Source organism: Anoplolepis gracilipes, chromosome 2, assembly GCF_047496725.1.
Source record: "Anoplolepis gracilipes chromosome 2, ASM4749672v1, whole genome shotgun sequence".
NCBI classification, from domain to species: domain Eukaryota; kingdom Metazoa; phylum Arthropoda; class Insecta; order Hymenoptera; family Formicidae; genus Anoplolepis; species Anoplolepis gracilipes.
Genome location: NC_132971.1, coordinates 10,840,289 through 10,861,559, shown reverse-complemented (window position 1 = coordinate 10,861,559; position 21,271 = coordinate 10,840,289). Strand labels below are relative to the sequence as shown.

Here is a 21,271-nt window from a genome sequence, read left to right as displayed (position 1 = left end):
TTAGGCAAATGTATAAATTAATTGAATGTACTTTTTTGCATTAAACAATTTTCTTATCGCTATGGTTCTTTAAAGGAAGTTTGTGGCAACATAACAATAAAATATTATTTTGAAATAATTGAAAAAAATATTTTTGCTATTATTAAGAATTATAGTGCTTATTAATAAGGTCAAGATAAGATAGGCATGTTTTATATTTTAATAATGAAGAGAATCGCATATATAAAAATAGACCACAATTATTATGCATTTTAGTTGTCGATAACAGCAAATAAATTGGGATATTCCAAAGTCCGACAAAAAAACTGCTTATGCTCGTGCTCGATAGACCCGTTGAAAGGAAAGCACATGCTGAATCAGTAAAAGATAAGTCTCCGTTATGCACGATTATAGAAAAAAATTTACATTTTTTTACATTTTATATTTTGGTGTATCAAAAAAAATATTTGATAAATTTTTGATATATTTTTGATAAATTTATATAAAACATGAAAAAACGTTACTTTGCTGCAAATTTATATTACATTATTGTGCATTAAACATTAAAGTATCAGTGAAAGATATGGCTGAATTTTTTAGCTTTTAATTCTCTATTATTAAATCATCAATTATTAGCTTTTTTTTTAAATATATTTCAATACACAAAAAATCCTCCTTTCCCTTCCCTGTAAATAAAGTTCTAAAGTCCCTAATTTTTAATTAATTGACCGAGAAATAAGCTCTCGTAATATTCTTTTATTTTTTAAATTTTATAATGACTTGTCGATTCTTCAATCTTTCCCGTTAAATATTACGCCAATTAAACTTTGATAGAGATTTTTGAAGAAAGAAAGTAAACGAAATCTTCAAGTACTCTTTCTTTTTCCCTCTTCTTGTCATTATTTTATACATTTTGCCTGGAGCAAAGTTTCATATATACAAAAAGTCTTACTTTATTTAATCTGCCGTTTCTTCTCACTAATTGGAAAATTATTATAGAAAAATTCAATATCAGCGTGATAGCGTGTTACAAATAAAATAACACCTGCCAAGGTCAATGGAGAGAAATTAATAGACAGACGCGACTACACGAGTCTGGAAAATATCATTATCTATTGATATTATATTCGCTCAGATCGAGTCACGAAAGGAAACGATTATACGATTATGCGGACGCACAAGGATAGACAGGAAGTGAAATTAAAATGTAACGAATAATGGCATGTTTAGAATAATGACATGTCAATCAGTAGATTCGCGCGAGTTCTACCTTTCATGAATTTATTCTTCTCTTTTGATAAATTTTTTCAGTCTCTTTTGTAATTTAGTTTTTCTTCACGTATTTGATCGCTCTTTGAAATTTGAAAAAAGAAGAAAAAAATGAGAAAGAAATTACATTGTACATGGTTGAGAGAGTACATCTTGATTAGACAACAAGAATAACAGAAAAAGATGAATAAATAAAATCGTGATATTGTTTTTGCCTTCTTTCGATATGTAAATCTGAAATATTTGAGGAATGTTAAATATTCGAAATTTTAAACGCAAAACTTTTTTAACACATATAAAAATGTTGAATATTCTCGTTAAATGCCGAATATGCTGCTATTTGTAACGTATATAGTTTGTTCTGCGTTAACAATAGATGACTGTGTGTCATGATTTATTTGGTCCAGTTTCAGGTACAATTTTTTTACATAATGACACGGAGAATGTATGCACTGACAGCAGTGTTTGATATATGAAATATTTGACTCACATATTTGTGTGCATGTATCTGTTCAATATCTATAGAAAATAAGATTTACTTACAAAATTTTATATATATATATCAAATATCAAATAATCAGTTTTGAAGATTTTTATTACTTTATATTATATTAATAAATTTAATAAATTTTTTATGGTAAATTTTATATATTTATAAGATGTTCTTCAAGTAACTCTATCTTTCAATTTTAAGAATATTAATTTCAGACAAATATAAATCTGTTATTGGAACATACTTTTTTCCGGGGCATATTTTACACTACATTAAAAAATACAAAAATAGTTTTATTTATAAAACTATAGTTATATTTATAAAAAATAATTTCTTTGTATGATTTTTTTCGTAATCAAAGAGCATAATTCCGATAAAAAAAGGAATAAAATATACGTGATTAAACGATACGCACGCGATAGAGATCTGAAAAATGAACTCATTTCGGAAGCATGCTCTTAGATTGTTTTCTTTAATCTTTCTCGTAATATATAGTATCCCTGATCAATCTCGATCTTTTCATATTAAATAAAAAGTTTTTTATAAATGTGTTGAATATTGTTTACTAAAAATTGATGACGAAAAATTTTAACTTATCAGCCATTATTTATATTAGATTTGTGAAGAATTCTAAATCTACGAAATAAAAAATGTGAGATTGTTGACTTAAGTATCAGAATCCAATTTCTCACAATTTAACGACCTTTAGTATAAAAAAAAATATCAATTAATATTTTAATCAACTTATCAACGTTTCACGCGAAATAAATTATCTCTTAAATGAAATGTCGCGATTTATTACAACCCTGTATATTGTTATAAGCCGAGATATCGACACATGGTATACACGCATTGGTGCAACGTTGAAAGCACGAGATCGTCCGGCACCATTGTGTCCATTAGTATCACGTATTTCTTGGCATTATTGTCCAAAAACTTATCGCAAAGAAAGTGTCACACAGCATACGAACATATTATAAATTACTTGTACATGTAAAATATATAAGAGAAAATCTGTATGTACAAAATATAATTTTAAAACTCTATGAGAAAAAGATACGAAGCGTATGATAAAAAAATATGGAAGAGTAAATTGAATATATTGAGATTTGTGAAATATCGCAAGGCAAACATAAAGGTAAATTCACGCGAGAAATTTTTTTACAATATCAAAAAAAGGAAGATAAAATGTTAAAGATATAAACGAATTTTTTTTTTTCGATCTCTATAACTTTTACTTGGCCTATTTTCTGCGGTATCGCGTTTCGCATACGCCGTAAAGTTCCACGATAATGTAGAATTTTTCGCATCTACCATTATAAAGAAATAAAATAGACTTTGTGTAGCATAAAGGAGCGCGCGGGTCTCTTTATTTACACGGGATTCGGTTGCGATAAATTACAAAGTTTCGGTATAAATCTTGCTGTCTCTCGTTGCACGTTGGTTGCATGAAGAATTTCGCGGCTTGTTATTACCGCGTGTCATTGTTATCAGTACGATCGATATCAATGCGATTGTGCGCGTTTGCGCTTGACGACGTTCCGCTCTGTTCCGTTCCGCTGTATTCTATTAATTACGCCTTCCAATGTGATAATTAGACTACGGAGCTGCAATTACTTCGCGCCGTCGCGAGCTATTCGAGATAAATTACTCCCGGTTATTGGATTGTTCGCCGGAATTAATCTATCGTCTTGCGATTTTCAAACCAATGGCTTCATGCCGTTTGTCGAGTTGTCAGATCGCAATTAAATATACTATAAGAGAGAGAGAGAGAGAGAGAGAGAGAGAGAAATATGAAAGCTTCTTCGAAATAGAATTCCCAATTTTATTAACAGGGCATCCTTTTCATTCTCGTTAATTCTTGTTGAATCTTGCGTTAATATTTTTTTTCATCTCTCTTTTTTATTTTTTCGGTCTTTACTCCTCTTGTCGTGTATGTCAGTGTCATTCTTGTCTACCCTATAGTTCGGTAGTGGCTACCCCCCAATATTGCTGCATCCTCGTGGCGTCCTGCTCGAGCGAGTCCATGCCGTTCCTCTCCTGGATGACGGCAAAGTCGTACTCCAGATTATAAGGCATCAGCCTCTGTAGGCTGCCGAAGTAGGCAGCATTCGGTCCGCCGTTCAGCAATCTCCTTCCGCTACCAAAACGAACGACCGGTGGTCGCGGCAACGTGGGGTTGAAAGATCTCGCACTGCCGAATCTCTTTGACAGGAAGGGCAAGTTGCCGCCGCTCAGCTGCGGCGTCGACCTCGCCTGACGCAACGGCGCCTTCGTTAGCGTGTCTAGCTCCTTGTCAAATAACAGCTGAGTGTTTTGCTCAAGCATGTATTCCCAGCAACGGAATTGCTCCTCGCTGAGGACACCGGACCTCTCCGAGACGGCGTCCTCCTGGGTAGGCATGCACGGTGATATCTGAAAGAGACAGAGAATTTAAATACGAGGAGAAAATCAGATTAAGTATGTCACAATTGGTTATTTGAACAAAAATTCTGCTAAATATACAACCGTTGACAAAATTATTAGGCACCCTTAAATTTTTCGTATTTCTTATTTTGTTAATACTAAAAAGATTAAAAGATTTTAAAAAACTATCGATAGCACTTTAAAGGTTTAAAATGTTTTTTTTAATTTTTCGTTTGCGATAATTTTTCGCCCAGCATCGACAACATGTCTGAAAAATACAGATTTAGTTTCAAAATTGTCTATCTCGGCCAAAAAAAATTGTAGGAAAGTTTTAAAAAAAATACTTTGTAGGCAAAATGTTGTAGTTTATGGAACTTGACTTAAATTTTTCGAGAGAAATTTTTTTACCGAACAAGGAAAATACAAAAATTTTTTTAATTTCCAATAGCAACTTTAATACGTTATCAGTACATTACAAAATTTTTGTATTTTCCTTGTTTCGTGCTTTAAAAAAGAACATCGTTTCGTTTCTTAAAATTTTATTGTATTTTTGACACTCTGCAACTCGGTAAAAAAATTTCTCAGCGAGATACATAATTTTGAAACTAAATCTGTATTTTTCAGACCTGTTGTCGACACTAGGCGAAAAATTAAAAAAACATTTTAAAGCTTGAAATTTCAGCTTTAAAATGCTATCGATAGTTTATTAAAATTTTTTAATCTTTTTAGTATTTATATACTATTTACAAAATAAGAAACACGGAAAATTTAAGGGTGTCTAATAATTTTGTCAATGGCTGTATTTAATTAAGTTACAAATAGATGTGAGATAATTGTAAAATGGAATAAATTAAATTCTATTGTGGTGATGATTATCGACACAATTCAACTTGATAACAGTTTATGCAGAATTTTTTTTTTAACAATTATTTGTGACACACTATTTAGTGATCTTTCCCTCATATTATAGATTCGACATATCTTTTTTCCGTTTATATCTCTTATAAATATTCTCGTATGTTTTGTAGATCAACATTTCTTCTTCAATATTTGCTACTTCGATAGAAAGAATCGCGACTTTTACAGCATTTTCTCCGTCTTCCGTGTCGCATGTCGGTGTATTTTTCTATAAAGTTTTTCGAGAGCAAATTAATGGAGAGATTCGAGAGGTTTACCTTCCGCGTCTCCTGCATAAGAACACTCTGGTGTGCCTTGTTCGTCGTTCTGGAAGCCGCGCTTCCTGTCCACATCCTTCCTGATGGATGACGAGACTTGAAAGTACTGTCGCTAGCTTGATCAGACTGTCCACTCGGCGAGCTGCGATCGTCTCTGTAAGGAGGGCTTTCGTTTTCTTGTGTTGATCTAGAATTCTTAAAATATCTTCCGGAACCTCCGTGAACCTTATTGGATCTGTGAAAGAAGAAAAAAACTTTATTTTATTATTGTTCTTATCGAGAGGAATAAAATCTTTCAAATTTTTTCCGTGGTTATTCTAATATGACAGAAAGATTAGATTTTTTTTCTAATATAAAAAAATAGAAATTTAGACATTCTCGATAGAGACGTCAACTTTTGATCTCAGAAACTTTAATCTTAGAACAAAATATTGATCAATTCTTCTCAATTAATGAATACTTATAAATAATTGTAATATTTATTATAATTAATTAATAAATGTTACATACTTTTTCGAGATAAAAATACATAATTATTTAAATACTTAAACATATAATAAAAATTATAAAATTAACAGAATTAATATAAATATTATTTGCTTGAATATTTCGTCTGTATACTTTAACGTTGCATAAATTCACGACATATCGATCGGTTTGTCCGCCATCAAACTTTTTATATAACGATATGTTTGCGTCATCTTTTTTTTACTCTTACCTGTTTACTATATTCTTTAATACTCCATTAAGATAATAGCCCTCGCTTGCATGACAACAGCAGGCCGCTGGAGGTTTGTGCGCCGCCGGTGGCACGCAACAAGGACAGGGACATGCGCCGTCGCCTGTCTGGCCTCTATTTTTCCCGACAACGTGTCTGAGCTCGCGCATCAGCTGATCCATGTCACCTGGGCTCGGCCCGGCCAATCTCACGACGATGATGCTTAAATTGTCCTCGGCGCCGTAGGCTTGCGCCAGATCCTGCAGTCTCTTTGCGGCCAAAACTGGACTGGCCTCGGCTCTGGCCTCCCTCACGGCCTCCTGGATGCTCAGGACTTCCCACAATCTCCGATTGGCGACTATGACGAACTCGTCGTCGTCCTCCAGAGTCGCTTCTTCGTACATCGGATCGGGCACTACCAGCGGGAACATGGCAGCGTTCCCTAACTGATTCTTCACTGATTCTCTAGCTTTTTTAGACGCGGCAAGGGTCAAAGGACCGGCTGCTCGACAAAGGACGGCTTTCGCCTCTCCGCATGAAGCTACCTTTAGAGAGTACTTGGTCGAGGATTTTGGATATCCCTGCTGCGATGGTAATTTAACTACATGGACGAGAGTGGCGTCCACACCATATTTCTGACCTTTTTCTCGGAGTTCTCTATGTGCCGACAGTAAGGTGTACTTCAGGTACTCTTTCGATGTTTCTCGTATTGTTCGCTCCTCCAGCAAGAGACGCGGAATCATTTCTTGAAGGGCACTAGGTGCTTCCTGATTAGAACCACCGTCGAAGATGCCGAACAGACCTTCGACGTTACAGAAGGACGGCATTCGTACTTGAGAAATGTACAGCCTGCAAATATAAGAGTTCTTTCAACTTCTAGACAATGCGCATTTCAATATTATTTACGTTCTGCAGGAGATAGATAACGAGATTTCTTTCGTAAAAATCAATTAGCTTCTTAACCCTTACTCCGTATTGTTATTTTTGGCACCTTCTAACTGTACAGGTGGGTCAGTGTATTTTTTCGATAAGTTTATTAATATGTAAAGTGTTTTAAAAAATCTGAAAAAATGTATATACCTTCTTTGAACATTCTAAATAAAGACTAAAATAATAAATTTGACAAAATAATTTACTTAAATATATTATTTTATGATTATTTGTTTTCGAGAAATTGACGCGTTGTTAGAAAAAATGATCCATCAGTACGGAGTAAGGGTTAATAACAAAGAATTGCAGAAATAGAATAGATGGATAAATAAATAGAATAGAAGAATTGATATTTTTTTCTTCCAGCTATCAATTTATTCTAACTTTTATTATAACTTTTATTTATTCTTTTTGTGAAGGAAATATTATATATATATATATATATATATATATATATATATATATATATATATATATATATATATTCGTCATTAAATAATTACCTTTCGCGAGAACCCGCAGTTTCCGAGAAGCCTAACCGCCACGGTTGCTCGGCATTCTTCTCGGCCACAACAATTTCCTGTTGATGCGGATGAGACGGCAGACTGGGTCTGTTTTGTCCAGATACGTCTACCAGAGATATCGGTCTCTGGGATCTATAGACTTGGAACTGTCGTGGATCCACGTGTAATCGAGAATTGCAGGATATATCGAGAAACTGTAATTGCGGTGGCACTAATGTGGCAAGATTTACCCTATCCAGTTGATTGTGCGCGAGATCTAACACCTAGATGAGATAATACATTAAGTTACATTCCTTCATTTACTTACTCATACTATATCATTAACATGTATTTTTAATATTTATAAATATTCGCGTCGTGTTCTACATTATAAACAAACACTTTGTAGGTATTGCATTTTTAACATATATTCCGCCAAATAAAAATTATACATATATATATATATATATATATATATATATATATATATATATATATATTTATACATATAATTATAAAATTCGTAAAAATATTATTTATCAATAATTATTATTCAACTGAATAATTGTTCAATATTTTGATTTATTTATATTATAAATTTTTATTAAATATTTTGCATTATTTTTATTATGATTTTATTCAATATTTTGAATTATTTATACTATAAATTATATTTTGTTTAAAATATCGAACGAAAGTAATTAATAATGAAAATACATAATAAAAAATTAAGATTATTAATAGAGAGAATATATAATTTCATAATTAAGCACATACTTAAAAGTTCTAAATATTGAATATTTTCGAATATTACGTATAATTTAATTAGATTTTTTATTCTCTTATGCATTTTTTCTAATCATAATTTACATTTGATGCGTTTACATAAAAAGTATACTAAATTATTTAAAGAGATAATTACTACAGTCTTTTGCTTTCTAGGTCAACTTCGTATAAAGAATTAAGTACAAAGAATTAATTAGTACTATAATAGAGTCAAAATAAACACTTCGTGTATATCTTTTCCGCTTAAGTAAGCGGAGAATGTGTAACAGTTTTACATTTTCGCAATTTCAGTCTTAGTGTCCCGTTTATCTTGCGTACATTGCAAATTGCTCGATATGTATGACTAAACGTTTGCGCACGTGTTCTAGAGTCTCACCTTCAAGGACGTCGTTTTACCGAAGGTGGGACATGTTAACAGTCGATTAGAATGCACGCGCAGCACCCGTAAGTGTTGCAAATTGGCCACGTTGTCTGGAAGATACTGTAATCGATTTCCAGACAGCACCAATTCCTCTAGATCGCTCCACGCAGCTATGCAACTGCAAGATTTTTCGCGTTAATTTTAAACATGTTGTAAATAGCTTTGAATATATTTTATTTATGCTAACACGTGCGATAAAATAGTATTCTTATCAGTTCTGAAATTGAGAAACACTTCGAAAAGTTTGCAATTTAATTATGAATATTAATTATATTATAATTATAATTATAAAATTATTTGAAAGAGAGATAGAATAGTTTACTGACAAGGAAAGGGTTGGAAGTGTCCCCCTTCGATTTTAATGAGCTTTGAATATGTTGTAGTCTAAATCAAAATAGGAGACACGTATTTTTTTTATATGTGCTCTTATGGCTGTTAAGGGGGTGAAACACCCTCTTGAAAAAAATCGGTTTCTAATGAAAGTTTTTTACGAAAATGTCACATTTTTCGAAATCCCCCGCTTCCCCCTTCAATTTTTGAAAATCTGATTATGCAGTTTTAAAGTACATTAAAAACCATAAAACTTTTATTGGAAACTTTTTTTTATATCTCTTATTGTTTCGACGGTATTCGCTCAGAAATATAAAAACCGATTTTTTTCAAAAGGGTGTTTCACCCCCTTAACTGCCGTAAGAGTACATATAAAAAAATACGTGTCTCCTATTTTGACCTAGACTACAACATATTCCAAGCTCATTAAAATCGGAGAGGAACACTTCCAACCCTCTCCTTGTGAGAAATTAATTTTTATTACACATTTTGATTTTTATTGTATTTCGATACCGGGTTAGATCATTGTTTTCCCCTTCGCGTAAAATGAGTATGTGCTCACCTTTCCGGTAACGTGTCCAGGGTGTTGTAAGCAATATGAAGAATTCTCAGGGACGTAAACTTCGCGAGAGCGTCTAGGGCGGTATCGGTCAGGCAATTCGCCGTGACATATAATTTCTCCAAGGTGTGCGATCCCTGATGGCTTTTGCCGGCTTCCTCGCGATATGGTAGTTCGGAGAGCCGATTGTTGGAGAGGTTCAAAACTTTCATCCTGGAAAGGAGTTTGTAAGTGCGAGGCGCAGTCTTCGTCGCAGTTTACGACGAAGGGAACGACGATAAGTTTACTTAGGATAGTTAAATACAATTTGCTAACACGGTACATACGTTGGAAACTTTAATTTTCTCCTAAGATCAATTCTCTTCAAATTTATAATGCACACATTTCTTCACCATTATTGTTGCATATAAATGAGATGTAATATTATTATTATTCGCGTCTCTTTGTGATTAGAATTTTATTAGATGAGTCTCCATTTACAATATATCGACGAAAAAGATTGCTGTCTTACTTTTCAGTGTTGACGAAAAAGCTAGTCGGTAGCGTGGTTAACATATTTCCCTGAAGAGTTAAATGAACGATATTCAGTGGTCTTCTGGGCGGTGGTAGGGCTTGTAATCGATTATGAGGCAAATGGAGAACTTCTAATCTCGATGGCTGTGACAGCAGTCTGTCTGGTAGGGCAGTCAATGCATTGTGCGACGCGAAAAGAACGCGCAATGCTGGTAATTCAGTCGTCCATTCTGGCAATGCGTCTAAATTATTGCTAAAAGTGTATATAATTTTACGTAAGACAAAAAAATTAACGAAATGATGAAAGGAAAAAATATTAAATCTGATATATTATTTATAATTTAATATATTATTAAATGATCCACTGAAATATATTTGATTAACAATAAGCAGCGGGTTAAAATAGATTTTCTCCAGATTATTTTCATATTTTTAACAATAAATATTAAAAAAAAAAAAAATAAACTCTTACATGTATAGAGAATACAATACATTAAAAAAATAATATTAACTAATTAATTTTGAAATATTTTGTCATTTTTTCTTTAATTTTGATATGTGTATATGTATATACATACATTATAATCTGTATTATACATTTACTTACTAGGACACATCCAAATGCTCCAGATTAGTTGGCACAGGTTCAACGGTTAGTTTTTTCAGTTCTGTAAAAGTTGCATTTATTTTATTATTTATTTTAATCTAATTCGTTTAATTCTGCTTTTTTCTGAGAATTTTTTAATTGACTTAACATCTACACTCACTATTATTTCCAGCGATGAGTGATACGAGATTTCTGCCGCAAAGAGTTAATTCTGTCAGGTGATTTCGAGCGCAGCGTACGCTTCTCAATTCTTGCAAGGCGCTAATGTCCAATTTTTCAATGCTATTTTCGCTGACATCCAGATGCGTTAGATTCTTTGGGTGTTTGCAAACAGAAAAAAATAATAGAGTCGCTTTACGGCATAATTTTCTCATTTTATTTTTTCTCAAAAAGATGCTTGCCAATTAGCAGATTTGGGAAAAAGTAAATATAAGAAATGAAAAAGTAAAAAAAAGAGAGATTTACATAGCAGAAATAAACTTACGCCATAATTTCCCAAGATTATGTTTCCCTTCAGCTGATTATTTCTCAGATTAATCTTGTGTAAATTGTTATGCATTGCTTTATCTTCTTTGTAAGGCTTTTCATGATCTGTCTTTGACAGAACTTCCTGCGGATTATTATAAAAAATAAATAAAACTTATAAATTTAAAAGATTTAAGAGTCGAGGCTTTCAGAACATAAGATTGACAAAAAAATTTACGATAAATTTATAAAGTTAACAAAGTTGATAAAATTAATTAACTAAGAAATTTTAAAAAATAAAAAAATAAAATGTTTTCATTTTCTAAATTTTATTAAAAGCTAATCTTTGTATCTGACTGGCGCGCATTTATAAAGGCACCGCTTGGACTTTCGAAATGAATGCTGACTGTTACTTTTGGATCAGGCCACTAGATGGCTACCGAGCAGAAACGTTTCTTGTAAGTGAAATCCGTTTGTTTGGATATACAAGGATTGCTATGAGTCGGTCTGTCATTCTGGTTTCCCTTCAATACACGAATAAATCTTTCGCCTTTTACTAAAGATTTCCGTGGAGGGGAACAACTTTTTGAATATCAACAATTTTTTAGAGTACCCGGCGAAAGCTTGGGTCCATAAATCAATATAAAATTAATTATGTATATAGAAAATTATACTCAACATTATTGTTCGTAATATCAATTTTTTGTCCATAAAAATTTAAGTTTTGTGATACTTGTGTATATAAAATTCCTCGCGCGTAAATCTCTCTTCCTTATCCTCTCTTCATTATCAAGAGCGATACGAACAAATTCTCAATATTAAAAATCCTATCGTGCGTTCTTATTTATGATTAATCGATGTTTATGTAATTAAATTCTTGATATTTATACTCATTAATTCTTTTTATATTTACGCGAGATTAAATTGATAAATTCATATAATTAAATTGATTAAGAGTAGTTATGTATATATATTTTTCTCTGAAATGTAATAATAGAAAAGGATTAATTATTCATATTTTTTACATCAATAGTACTTTCGCATTAATTAATTTTTTATATGTTACATGATATATGTTTTTGTATGTTATATAATAATATAAATTATGCTACTTATTAATATTCCATAAGTAATAGAGAAAATTCAAATCTAAAAACTCAAATACGTTAACTTTTAATTAAAATTTTCTAACATTTTTTTTATTTTAAAAGCAAAACGTATTATAAGCGAAACATATTTCATATATATTTTGCATTTACAAATATAGATAATAATGAAATATTAGATATACGTGCGAATAGTTTACTGTCAAGGTCTAATAGAACGGATCAATAAAAACTGCCTAGAATTAGAGCCTGTCACCAGAAGTTTTTTTATAATCGCATTCACTATAATTTAATAAAGCATTAAACTGACTTTAGATAATCTATAATTAACTTATCTACATAATAATAATAATAATATTCGAATAGAAAACAATTTTATGTGCCTTAATGTGTATTTATATTCTAATATTCGTAAATTTTTGACTATTTATTACACTGAATATGAAATTATAAATCGAATCTCTCAAGAGTCTTCTGATATCTTCTTAACATTTTTAATTTCTTACGCGATTTATAGGTAATTTAAAGCGAATTTTGAATATACTATAAATATCATAAATTTATTATTAATTTTCTCTCTATTTAGAGAGTACACAGAAAAAAAGTAAGTGTCAAATCAAAATTTATATACTTATATAAACGCGTTCATTGTTTCATATATACGCAACAATTTGTAATCTTCTTGGAAGAATTTAAAAATCTTAAATTTTAACAATATTATAATTTTATTTCAATACTACGATTGTCATTTCAAGAATAAAATAATTATTTTAACTCTAAGAAAATGATAATCTTCTATTTGAACACGTATTATTTTCTATCCAACATTTTTTCCTCTCCATTCAAGACAATTATTCTTAAATAATAATAATATATTTTTCTTGGTTGAACTATATAAAATGTCTTCATCCAAGTAAATTTTCTTTGTTTAACGCAATATAATCTCATTTCAAGATTTACATTTTGAAACTAATGATATTGTCGAAATAAGAATATTCTTTTTTTCTGTGTACACAAGATATTTTAACATACCGTCAGAGCGAGAGCTCGCATGTTGAAAAAAGACGGTGGAGTGTTGAATAAATTTCCGACAATGGAAATATTCCTCAAGTTTTTCAATCGTCTCACTTCGTCCGGTAAGTCTTTGATGCCATTACGGTCAAGGATCAGCTCCCTCAGACTGCAATAATTATTAAATGTTAAAAAAAAAAAAAAACAAAGATTATATTGTAAATAGATTAGCAAAATATCGTGTGTTATTTCGAAAATATAAATATTTAAAAGGATAATTCTTCTATTTAAAGAGAGAGAGGGAGAGAGGTAGACAGGGAGGGGGAAGAGAGAGAGAGAGAGAGAGAGAGAGAGAGAGAGAGAGAGAGAGAGAGAGAGAGAGAGAGAGAGAGAGAGACAGAAGATTCAAATAGCTTTAAGTTAATGTTACAAAAAAGTTGAGTTTTTTGTTTAAGTTTAAACAAATTAACATAATTCTATAAATATTTCAAATAAATAAATATATTATATATATTTAAGTTAATATTTTTAGTATTTAAATAAATCCTTTGCATTTCTTCTCTACTCCGTTGTTTTCTTGCAAGCAAATATACTTCGCACAATATTTCTAATATAAAAAATACAGACTTTCTTATCAAGTTAGAGGGAAACTAAATAGATGAAAAACTAAATAGATAAATAATAAATGATAGAAAAAACTTATCGAGATATAAAGATTTGATTGCGTGTGTTGATATATTAATTATAACGTGAATTATAACGTGAATTATAACGTGAAATATAACGGGGAAAGTTTATCAATCCGTTTGTTATTTTTCATCAGATAACATTTTGTTCATGTTATTCTAAAGATAATCTCCTGAACATGTATAAGATATTAATAAAAGAGAAATTCATGTGTCTTTCGTAAAAGAGTTTGTTCGTAAATTGTAATTTTTATGGCGTAGCGCAGCGGTGTAACTTTTCGCGAAGCTTCGGACACGCGAATCGGTGAACCTAAACGAGCGAGCCGCCCACAGGATGTGCACTTGAGTAGAAAGTTTCGAATTATAGTGAAAACTTCGTTGCAGTAAGCATCTGTGTCGTCGGACAGACTTTCGATTTTTGCCGGCAAAATAATAGCGATTCTAATAGTAAACGCAGCAGAGTATAATCTGGCCAAAAGAAATTCTTTATTTCTTTGTTAAAATGTACATATTATTTTTTTATTCATATACTCGTTAATCAGCTGAGAATTGATTATTTTTTTAGCGACGATGTGAAATCGCTAATAGTTTTGTGTCAAACAATTAAAAATTTATAGACGTTACCTAACAAGTTTCCAAGAGCTTTAATAATATAAGAAAATATGAAAGTAAACAATTTTAAAGACTGATAAATATATTATAGAAAAGACTTTTATATACAAGATTTAAACACATAATTATGAAAGATATAAGTTGTTGTAATAAATAAATCGAGAAATAATTACAATAGAAATAACTAGGGATTATTAATAAAAATACAGAGAGAAAACTGAAAGATTAAGGAATTATGTACGTGAATTATGGCAGATTGTAAGTAAATGTAGCATTAAAGCGTTAGTGGTGTTTATTTTATGAGTCTATTGTCGCCTTACACACACACATTAGAACGCGCACTTGTTACTTCTCACCTGCCTTGCTACTTCTTGCTGCTTTGTTGTTGCTCGTTTGTAAAAGCGAGACAATATTTAAGTATATCTCAAGTCTTTTTTTAGATGATCGTTATAATAAGATGATATCGTTCAGAAATTTTTGCCACATAATTATATAAATCTGATATTTTGCAGATCTTCTCCTTCTTTTTATAATCGATTATCGTTGCTTTAATAATTTATTACACATGCAACACATAAATAAATATTTGAACATTTTTGCAACTCCTTCACCACAAATATTTACCAGTAACTTTATATTATTTATATTATTTATATTATCTTGCTAATATCATTGTTTTATATTGTAGATTTGTTTTACACTGCAATGCGTATGAGTTATACAAATGTATAATACAAAATTAAGGATTTTTTAATATTAATAATTTATTTCCTCGACTTCTTGAGAGGATGCATTTTTTCCAAATGCTGCAAAATCCTGGAGTATCCAAACTCATTGCAATAAACATTTTATTTTCGCTGTAAGTTAACTCGTTAAACTTGACAAGGCGATTTTTCTAGATTCACAAATCGATCACTTTTTTTTTACATGTAATATATTTTCAGTATCCATGGCATAAATATTATATTTATCTAAATTTTCATATAATATATATTTTTAAATTATTATGACACGATATTCTTTCGATTCCTCGATTTTATTGTCACTCGCAGATTTTCAAAATTGTCGAACTTATCGTCTCGATCGGCTGAAAAAGTCCCATCCGTAACCGTTCGCGACTGCGGGATTTCCGGTGGAAGGGTTTCTGCGACCGTATAAGATGCACGCTCGCGACCGTTCTTTCGAGGACTAAAGAGGTCGGTTGAAAGGCAAACTTATTCTTCTCTCGAGAATTTTCAAGCAGCGAGGAAAGAAAAACGGGAGAGGGGGGCCGCGCGAACGCGCGAGGATGGGTTGGCTGACCACTCTGATGTAACAGAACAGAAATGTTCTCTGTCGGTGTACGTACGAAGCAGGACCGAGCGATAATACGCCCTGGCTCAATGCGAACATGCACTAACAGCGATGGCAGTCGGCGCGAAATCCTTGTTACATGTAATACCTTAAACCTCGGATGAATAACGTGTAACAAGTTATGCAGCTCGTGGAATAATGGCTGATGTAGGACGTTTCTGTCAAAATGTTTCGTCTGAACATTATCCCCGGGGCTCGGGATAATTTTAGAAATATTCGTACATTGCAGATGTTAACAGAGGAATTATTTTGGACATTTTAGTTGATCAGATAATCGGATATAACCGAGAATATCATTACTATCGCGGAAATAACGGATCTTCGCGCGAGAAAATTAATTATATTATTAACGTGAATTAAAAAAAAATGCAAATTTAATTATACCAGGAACATATAAAGATTTAAGTTTCTTTAAGATCCTTGCTTCTTAAGATCCTTTGTCTTTGCGGATCTTTTGTTCTTACTAGGTATCTGGGTCAACTGAGAGGTATACCTGGAACGACAAAAGCTCTCTCCTTCATCTCCGTAATTATCGTTGTGTATAATCTTCAATTCAAATGATCTCTTGCGGTTTTCCTTCGTTCTTCGAACGCTTCGTTCGATTTTGCGTGATCGTTGAAAGTGAATCGTGTAAAATTGCTTTAAAGTGCCGACTCTTCCTGTGTGGTAGAACGGGGTTGAGCAACAGCAGGAGTCGCCTCGTACGCCGATGCACTGGCGCGAAACGACTCAGGTGGAAATCGCCACGCATAAGTTAAGAAGCGGCGAAATCCTATTCAGATTCTTCGGCGAGTGATTTAATCCCCAGACAATGAGATCTCGCAAAAGACTCGCATAATTCAAGATCATACACACTGAGTCGTTAGAATTTATTTTGTAATTGACAGCATTTTCTGGAGCACGTAAAGATCCATTTTGAGACATTGAGAAGGCTCAAGTTTTGTATATATGTAACAATAATTTGAGGTTGTAATTCAGGCAATAAATAGATCAATACTTTAGACTTTATTAGCTCACGTTAATTATTTTGTCTTTGATGATTCAGTTGAACGAAGACTTATTTGTAGGGTAAACTAGGGTATGATAACCATACGGAAAAGATGGCCATAGGCTATAATTTTTTCAATAATCGCTACATAGCGCGTTTTTTTAATCATTATTAAAGATAATTGATATTTACAATAGTTTATGTGCATACATTATTCGAACTAACGATATTGTGAATCTTATATCATATTTTTATTTTTGACTACCTGCAAAGTTTTTATTTGTCCACTGAAAACTGTTATAACGTCGAATAAATGACAGTTAAACTATCGTAATCGACATTGGACATATTATAAAGATATGTAAATTGTTATACGACCTATAATTTTTATTTTCGTTTTCACTATTTTTTTATAAATATTATGGCCATCTTTCCATCCCCTATGGTCATCTTTTTTTTAAAAGTTGGGTAAGATGGCCAAATGCTTATGTCGTACTACTTTGATAATATAAAAATTCTATTAAATATTTTCCTTTTAATTTCAATAATATTACGTAATTTAAGCTTCAGTGAAGATAATATGCCAAACACTATTTTAAAATAACAAAAATAAAAGTATGTTTTTTGCATTTTAAAAAACTATGGCCATCTTATCCGAGTTTACCCTACATGTAATTATCTTGGAAGAGAGAGAGAGAGAGAGAGAGAGAGAGAGAGAGAGAGAGAGAGAGAGAGAGAGAGAGAGAGAGAGAGAGAGAGAGAGAGAGAGAGAGAGAGAGAGAGAGAGAGAGAGAGAGAGAGAGAGAGAGAGAAAGGAGATGTTGCTTGTCTTCGACGATTGTCAAGATCTGTAGATTCGCCTTTAGATTCACCGATGGTGAACGGTGTATGAAGAGGCACTTGTATCTTGCGTGTGTAGACGTACACGCGTGCAGCGTCGTCATCGTCGTCGTGTTCACACCCCGTAATTCCTTCCTTCCCCTCCTTCTCCCGGAGTGCCGGGATCTTCATTTCCGGCCGTGGAAAGCGGTTTTCGAGAAACTTTACGTAATCTCCGTCTCGATTGTGCGGTCCTCTTTTTACATGAGATCGAGGGAGCTTTTGCATTGTCACATTGAATATCATGTCTTGTTGTAATATCTCTCTCTCTCTCTCTCTCTTTCTTTCTCTTTCTTTCTCTCGTTATGTACTTTGGATAAATAGTTCAACGATGCAAGATAGCTCAAAATATAGAATAAACGACGAGTAAAGATACATTTGCAAGATTAAATTGTATAACACGATGAAATAAAATATTCAATCGTATTACGTAATTTTGTTTTTTTTGTTACTTGTATTATATTTTGTATTTGATGATTAAATATTTATTTAATAAATCGTGAAAGAGCAATACGTTTATAATTGTTTTTGTAGAAAAAATTAATGTAATTTGATAACTGGTGGATGTTATCAGTTTTTTTTATTTTAAAATTTAAAAATTATTACATTTTTCTCTTTCCAAGATTAAAAAACTAGAAATTATACCAAAGAATATTTATCAGATTGATAATCAAGAAGACTTTTTATTCATTTTAATTTATCTGAATTTTTTTCAGCTGTACGAAAGGATTGAAATAATTGTTTTATTTGTTATATATAATATTTTCTTTTACATGAGTCTTTCGCATTTATTTTAATAATCGATAGTTATCACATGTTTTCAGGAAACCGTAGAATTAACAGTGTTACTCGATCATTATCGCGAGCACTGATTTTCCACAGGAGCCCGTTATCAGAGTTGATCGACAATAGCGTGTGATTAATGTGTTGGTAATTAATTGTGCTCCTAGATTGACGCGCATAAATCAGGCAACGTGGAGGGAAAATTTAGCTATGGGCACATTAATACAATATGTACGAATCGACAACAACCGACTGATAAAATAAATTTCGTAAATGTAAATATGCAATATATCAGTGTTTAACATCAATTAATTTTAAATGCAACGCGCAATAAAATAAAACGTGTTATCGAGGCGTCGAGTATGACGTAATATTATAGTAATATTAATATTACACAAATTGAGAGATAAATAAAATATAAAACAAAAGTAAAATTTTTTTAAGATTCAATTTTGTTACAAGTATATTTTATTTTTTTTTTATATGCACTCCAGAATGAAAAACGAAGTAAATTTTTAATCAACAGTCACTCAAGTGAGAAACAAGTAATATTATACATATATAGATTTTGGATAACTTTTACGTATCTAATAAAGTTCAATCTTTTCTAATAACAAAAAATAAACAAATAAAAAGATCTCTTCAATTTAAGACAAAATCAATGATTTGTTTGATTTAAATAAATGAGCAGCATGAATAAATAGATACACGTAAGCACATGAGGAATTATGTATGTACGTACTTGATCAGTTGGCAGATGTCAGCTGGAATTATCTCGATCTTGTTGTCCGAGAGATTAAGATAGGTCAACGTCGGCAACTCCAGAAGCTCCCTCGGGATTCCGCGGAGATCGTTGCACTCCAGATGGACTGCACGAAGTTTGGGAAACCTATGGTGCGGGAATACAGAAAGAGAGTGAGAGAGAGAGAGAGAGAGAGAAAGAGAGAGAGAGTTACGTATGAATTAAGCACCAATTAAAGTTTCTACGTAGTTTCTCGCCGCATTTTGTTTCGTTATCGGACGTGCGTTCGCGATTTTCCTTACTCTTATCAGAGAAGGATTAATCTATCCGCTCTAATGATCTCGGGGCGTATTTCCCAACAATGGATTTAATTTTAGAAAGCAACTAAATCCAAAAGGAATCAAACGCGATTTTGTGTTAATTAATATATATAAAAAATCAGGTACATAAATATAGGATAAACTAGGGTATGATGGCCATACGGAAAAGATGACCATAGGCTGTAATTTTTTCAATAATCGCTACATAGTGCGTCATTATCAAAGCTAATCGATATTTACAGTAATTTATGTGCATACATTGTTCGAAATAACGATATTGTGAATCTTATATCATATTTTTATTTTTTACTACCTGCAAAGTTTTTCATTTGTCCACTAAAAACTGTTATAACGTCGAATAAATGACAGTTAAGCAATCGTAATCGACGTTAGACATATTATAAAGATATGTAAATTGTTATATGACCTATAATTTTTATTTTTGTTTTCACTATTTTTTTAATAAATATTATGGCCATCTTTTCCTTAAAAGTTGGGTAAGATGGCCAATGCTTATGTTGTACTATTTTGATAATATAAAATTTCTATTAAATATTTTCCTTTTAATTTCGATAATATTACGTAATTTAAGCTTCGGCGAAGATAATATGTCAAACGTTATTTTAAAATAACAAAAATAAAAGTATGTTTTTTGCATTTTAAACAACTATGGCCATCTTACTCGAGTTTACCCTAATCGAGAATGTAGATATGAAGAACGCGTGTATACCTGTGTAGAAGCTTCAGATTGTTGTCGACATTACTGAACTGATTCCATCCCAATGCGAGCTCTTCTATTGCTGGAAAAGCAATCGCGCTTTCAGGAACTCTTGACAGGCCCCCCTTGCTCAAGTCTAATCGTTTCGGACATAGCGACAACTGCGTAGCCTGTAAAAGTATAAAAAAATACGGTGTCTTAAGTAGAGTGATTTAAAAAAATAATAGACATTTTCTGGTTTTTATTATATACAATAAATCATCGAGCAAATAATTTAACTTTAATACTAATTTAAGGGGGGAAAAATACTATGTGTTAATAGTATATTAAAATGTATATAATTATTACATTACGTTGCATAATCTTATTATTTCAAATAAAGCATTTATCTGTCATAAATAGAGAGGTATGATTATGCTCATATATTATCATTAGTTAAATTATAACTGCAATGGTCGTATGAATCGAGGCATGCCATTTACCTCGAACTCCAAGGAGTCCGTGTCTATGGTGTCGTCCTTGTCATAATCCATAATCAAGCAATCAAATTCCTGATACGCAACATCTTCTGCACAGTCGTCTATTCTTACGCGAACACGCACGTTTTCTCATTAGACGTAAAATTAATTTTTTAACAAAAAAATGTTTGGTACATTTTAATGCAATTGTCATTCGCGAAATAAACCGCATAATTTTAGTTTCATTTAAAAGTATGCTTATAAAAATGTTCACTTTTGTTTCTTGCACATTTAATTTCATATCGTTGTATTTCTCTCGTCAAATTTTCGATCCTTTCAATCGCATTATTTTAATTAATGCTGATTTCGATATAAATAACCGTTACGTTTTCTCGTAATTCTTTGTACATTACAGAGCAATAGTTACGCTTAAATCAATCCGTTCGTTAGCGTAGAAACGA

General features: G+C 31.8%; 1 protein-coding gene, 1 long non-coding RNA gene and 1 other non-coding gene across 5 annotated transcripts in view; 2 read left to right on the top strand and 1 right to left on the bottom strand.

Annotated features, from left to right (window-relative positions):
• The window catches only part of LOC140676480 (uncharacterized), a 59,074-nt gene that overhangs the window by 7,310 nt on the left and 30,493 nt on the right, over positions 1-21,271 (top strand). The gene's annotated exons all lie outside the window — the stretch shown is intronic.
• Positions 1,999-21,271, bottom strand: part of Phlpp (PH domain leucine-rich repeat protein phosphatase) — a 102,049-nt gene continuing 82,776 nt past the window's right edge. For all 3 annotated transcript variants that reach the window (XM_072911562.1, XM_072911560.1, XM_072911561.1), the window contains 13 exons: positions 20,365-20,522; positions 19,315-19,461; positions 13,293-13,440; positions 11,174-11,299; positions 10,850-11,003; positions 10,690-10,750; positions 10,081-10,335; positions 9,573-9,782; positions 8,636-8,798; positions 7,474-7,757; positions 6,041-6,889; positions 5,323-5,557; positions 1,999-4,156 (listed from right to left, as the gene is read on the bottom strand). In XM_072911562.1, coding sequence (XP_072767663.1) covers positions 3,701-4,156; positions 5,323-5,557; positions 6,041-6,889; positions 7,474-7,757; positions 8,636-8,798; positions 9,573-9,782; positions 10,081-10,335; positions 10,690-10,750; positions 10,850-11,003; positions 11,174-11,299; positions 13,293-13,440; positions 19,315-19,461; positions 20,365-20,522 — 3,246 coding nt within the window. In that variant the 3' untranslated portion in view covers positions 1,999-3,700. The remainder of the gene's footprint in view (positions 4,157-5,322; positions 5,558-6,040; positions 6,890-7,473; positions 7,758-8,635; positions 8,799-9,572; positions 9,783-10,080; positions 10,336-10,689; positions 10,751-10,849; positions 11,004-11,173; positions 11,300-13,292; positions 13,441-19,314; positions 19,462-20,364; positions 20,523-21,271) is intronic.
• Positions 11,665-11,785, top strand: LOC140663309 (U5 spliceosomal RNA). The gene has a single exon (XR_012046253.1). It is a non-coding gene; the product is annotated as a U5 spliceosomal RNA (small nuclear RNA).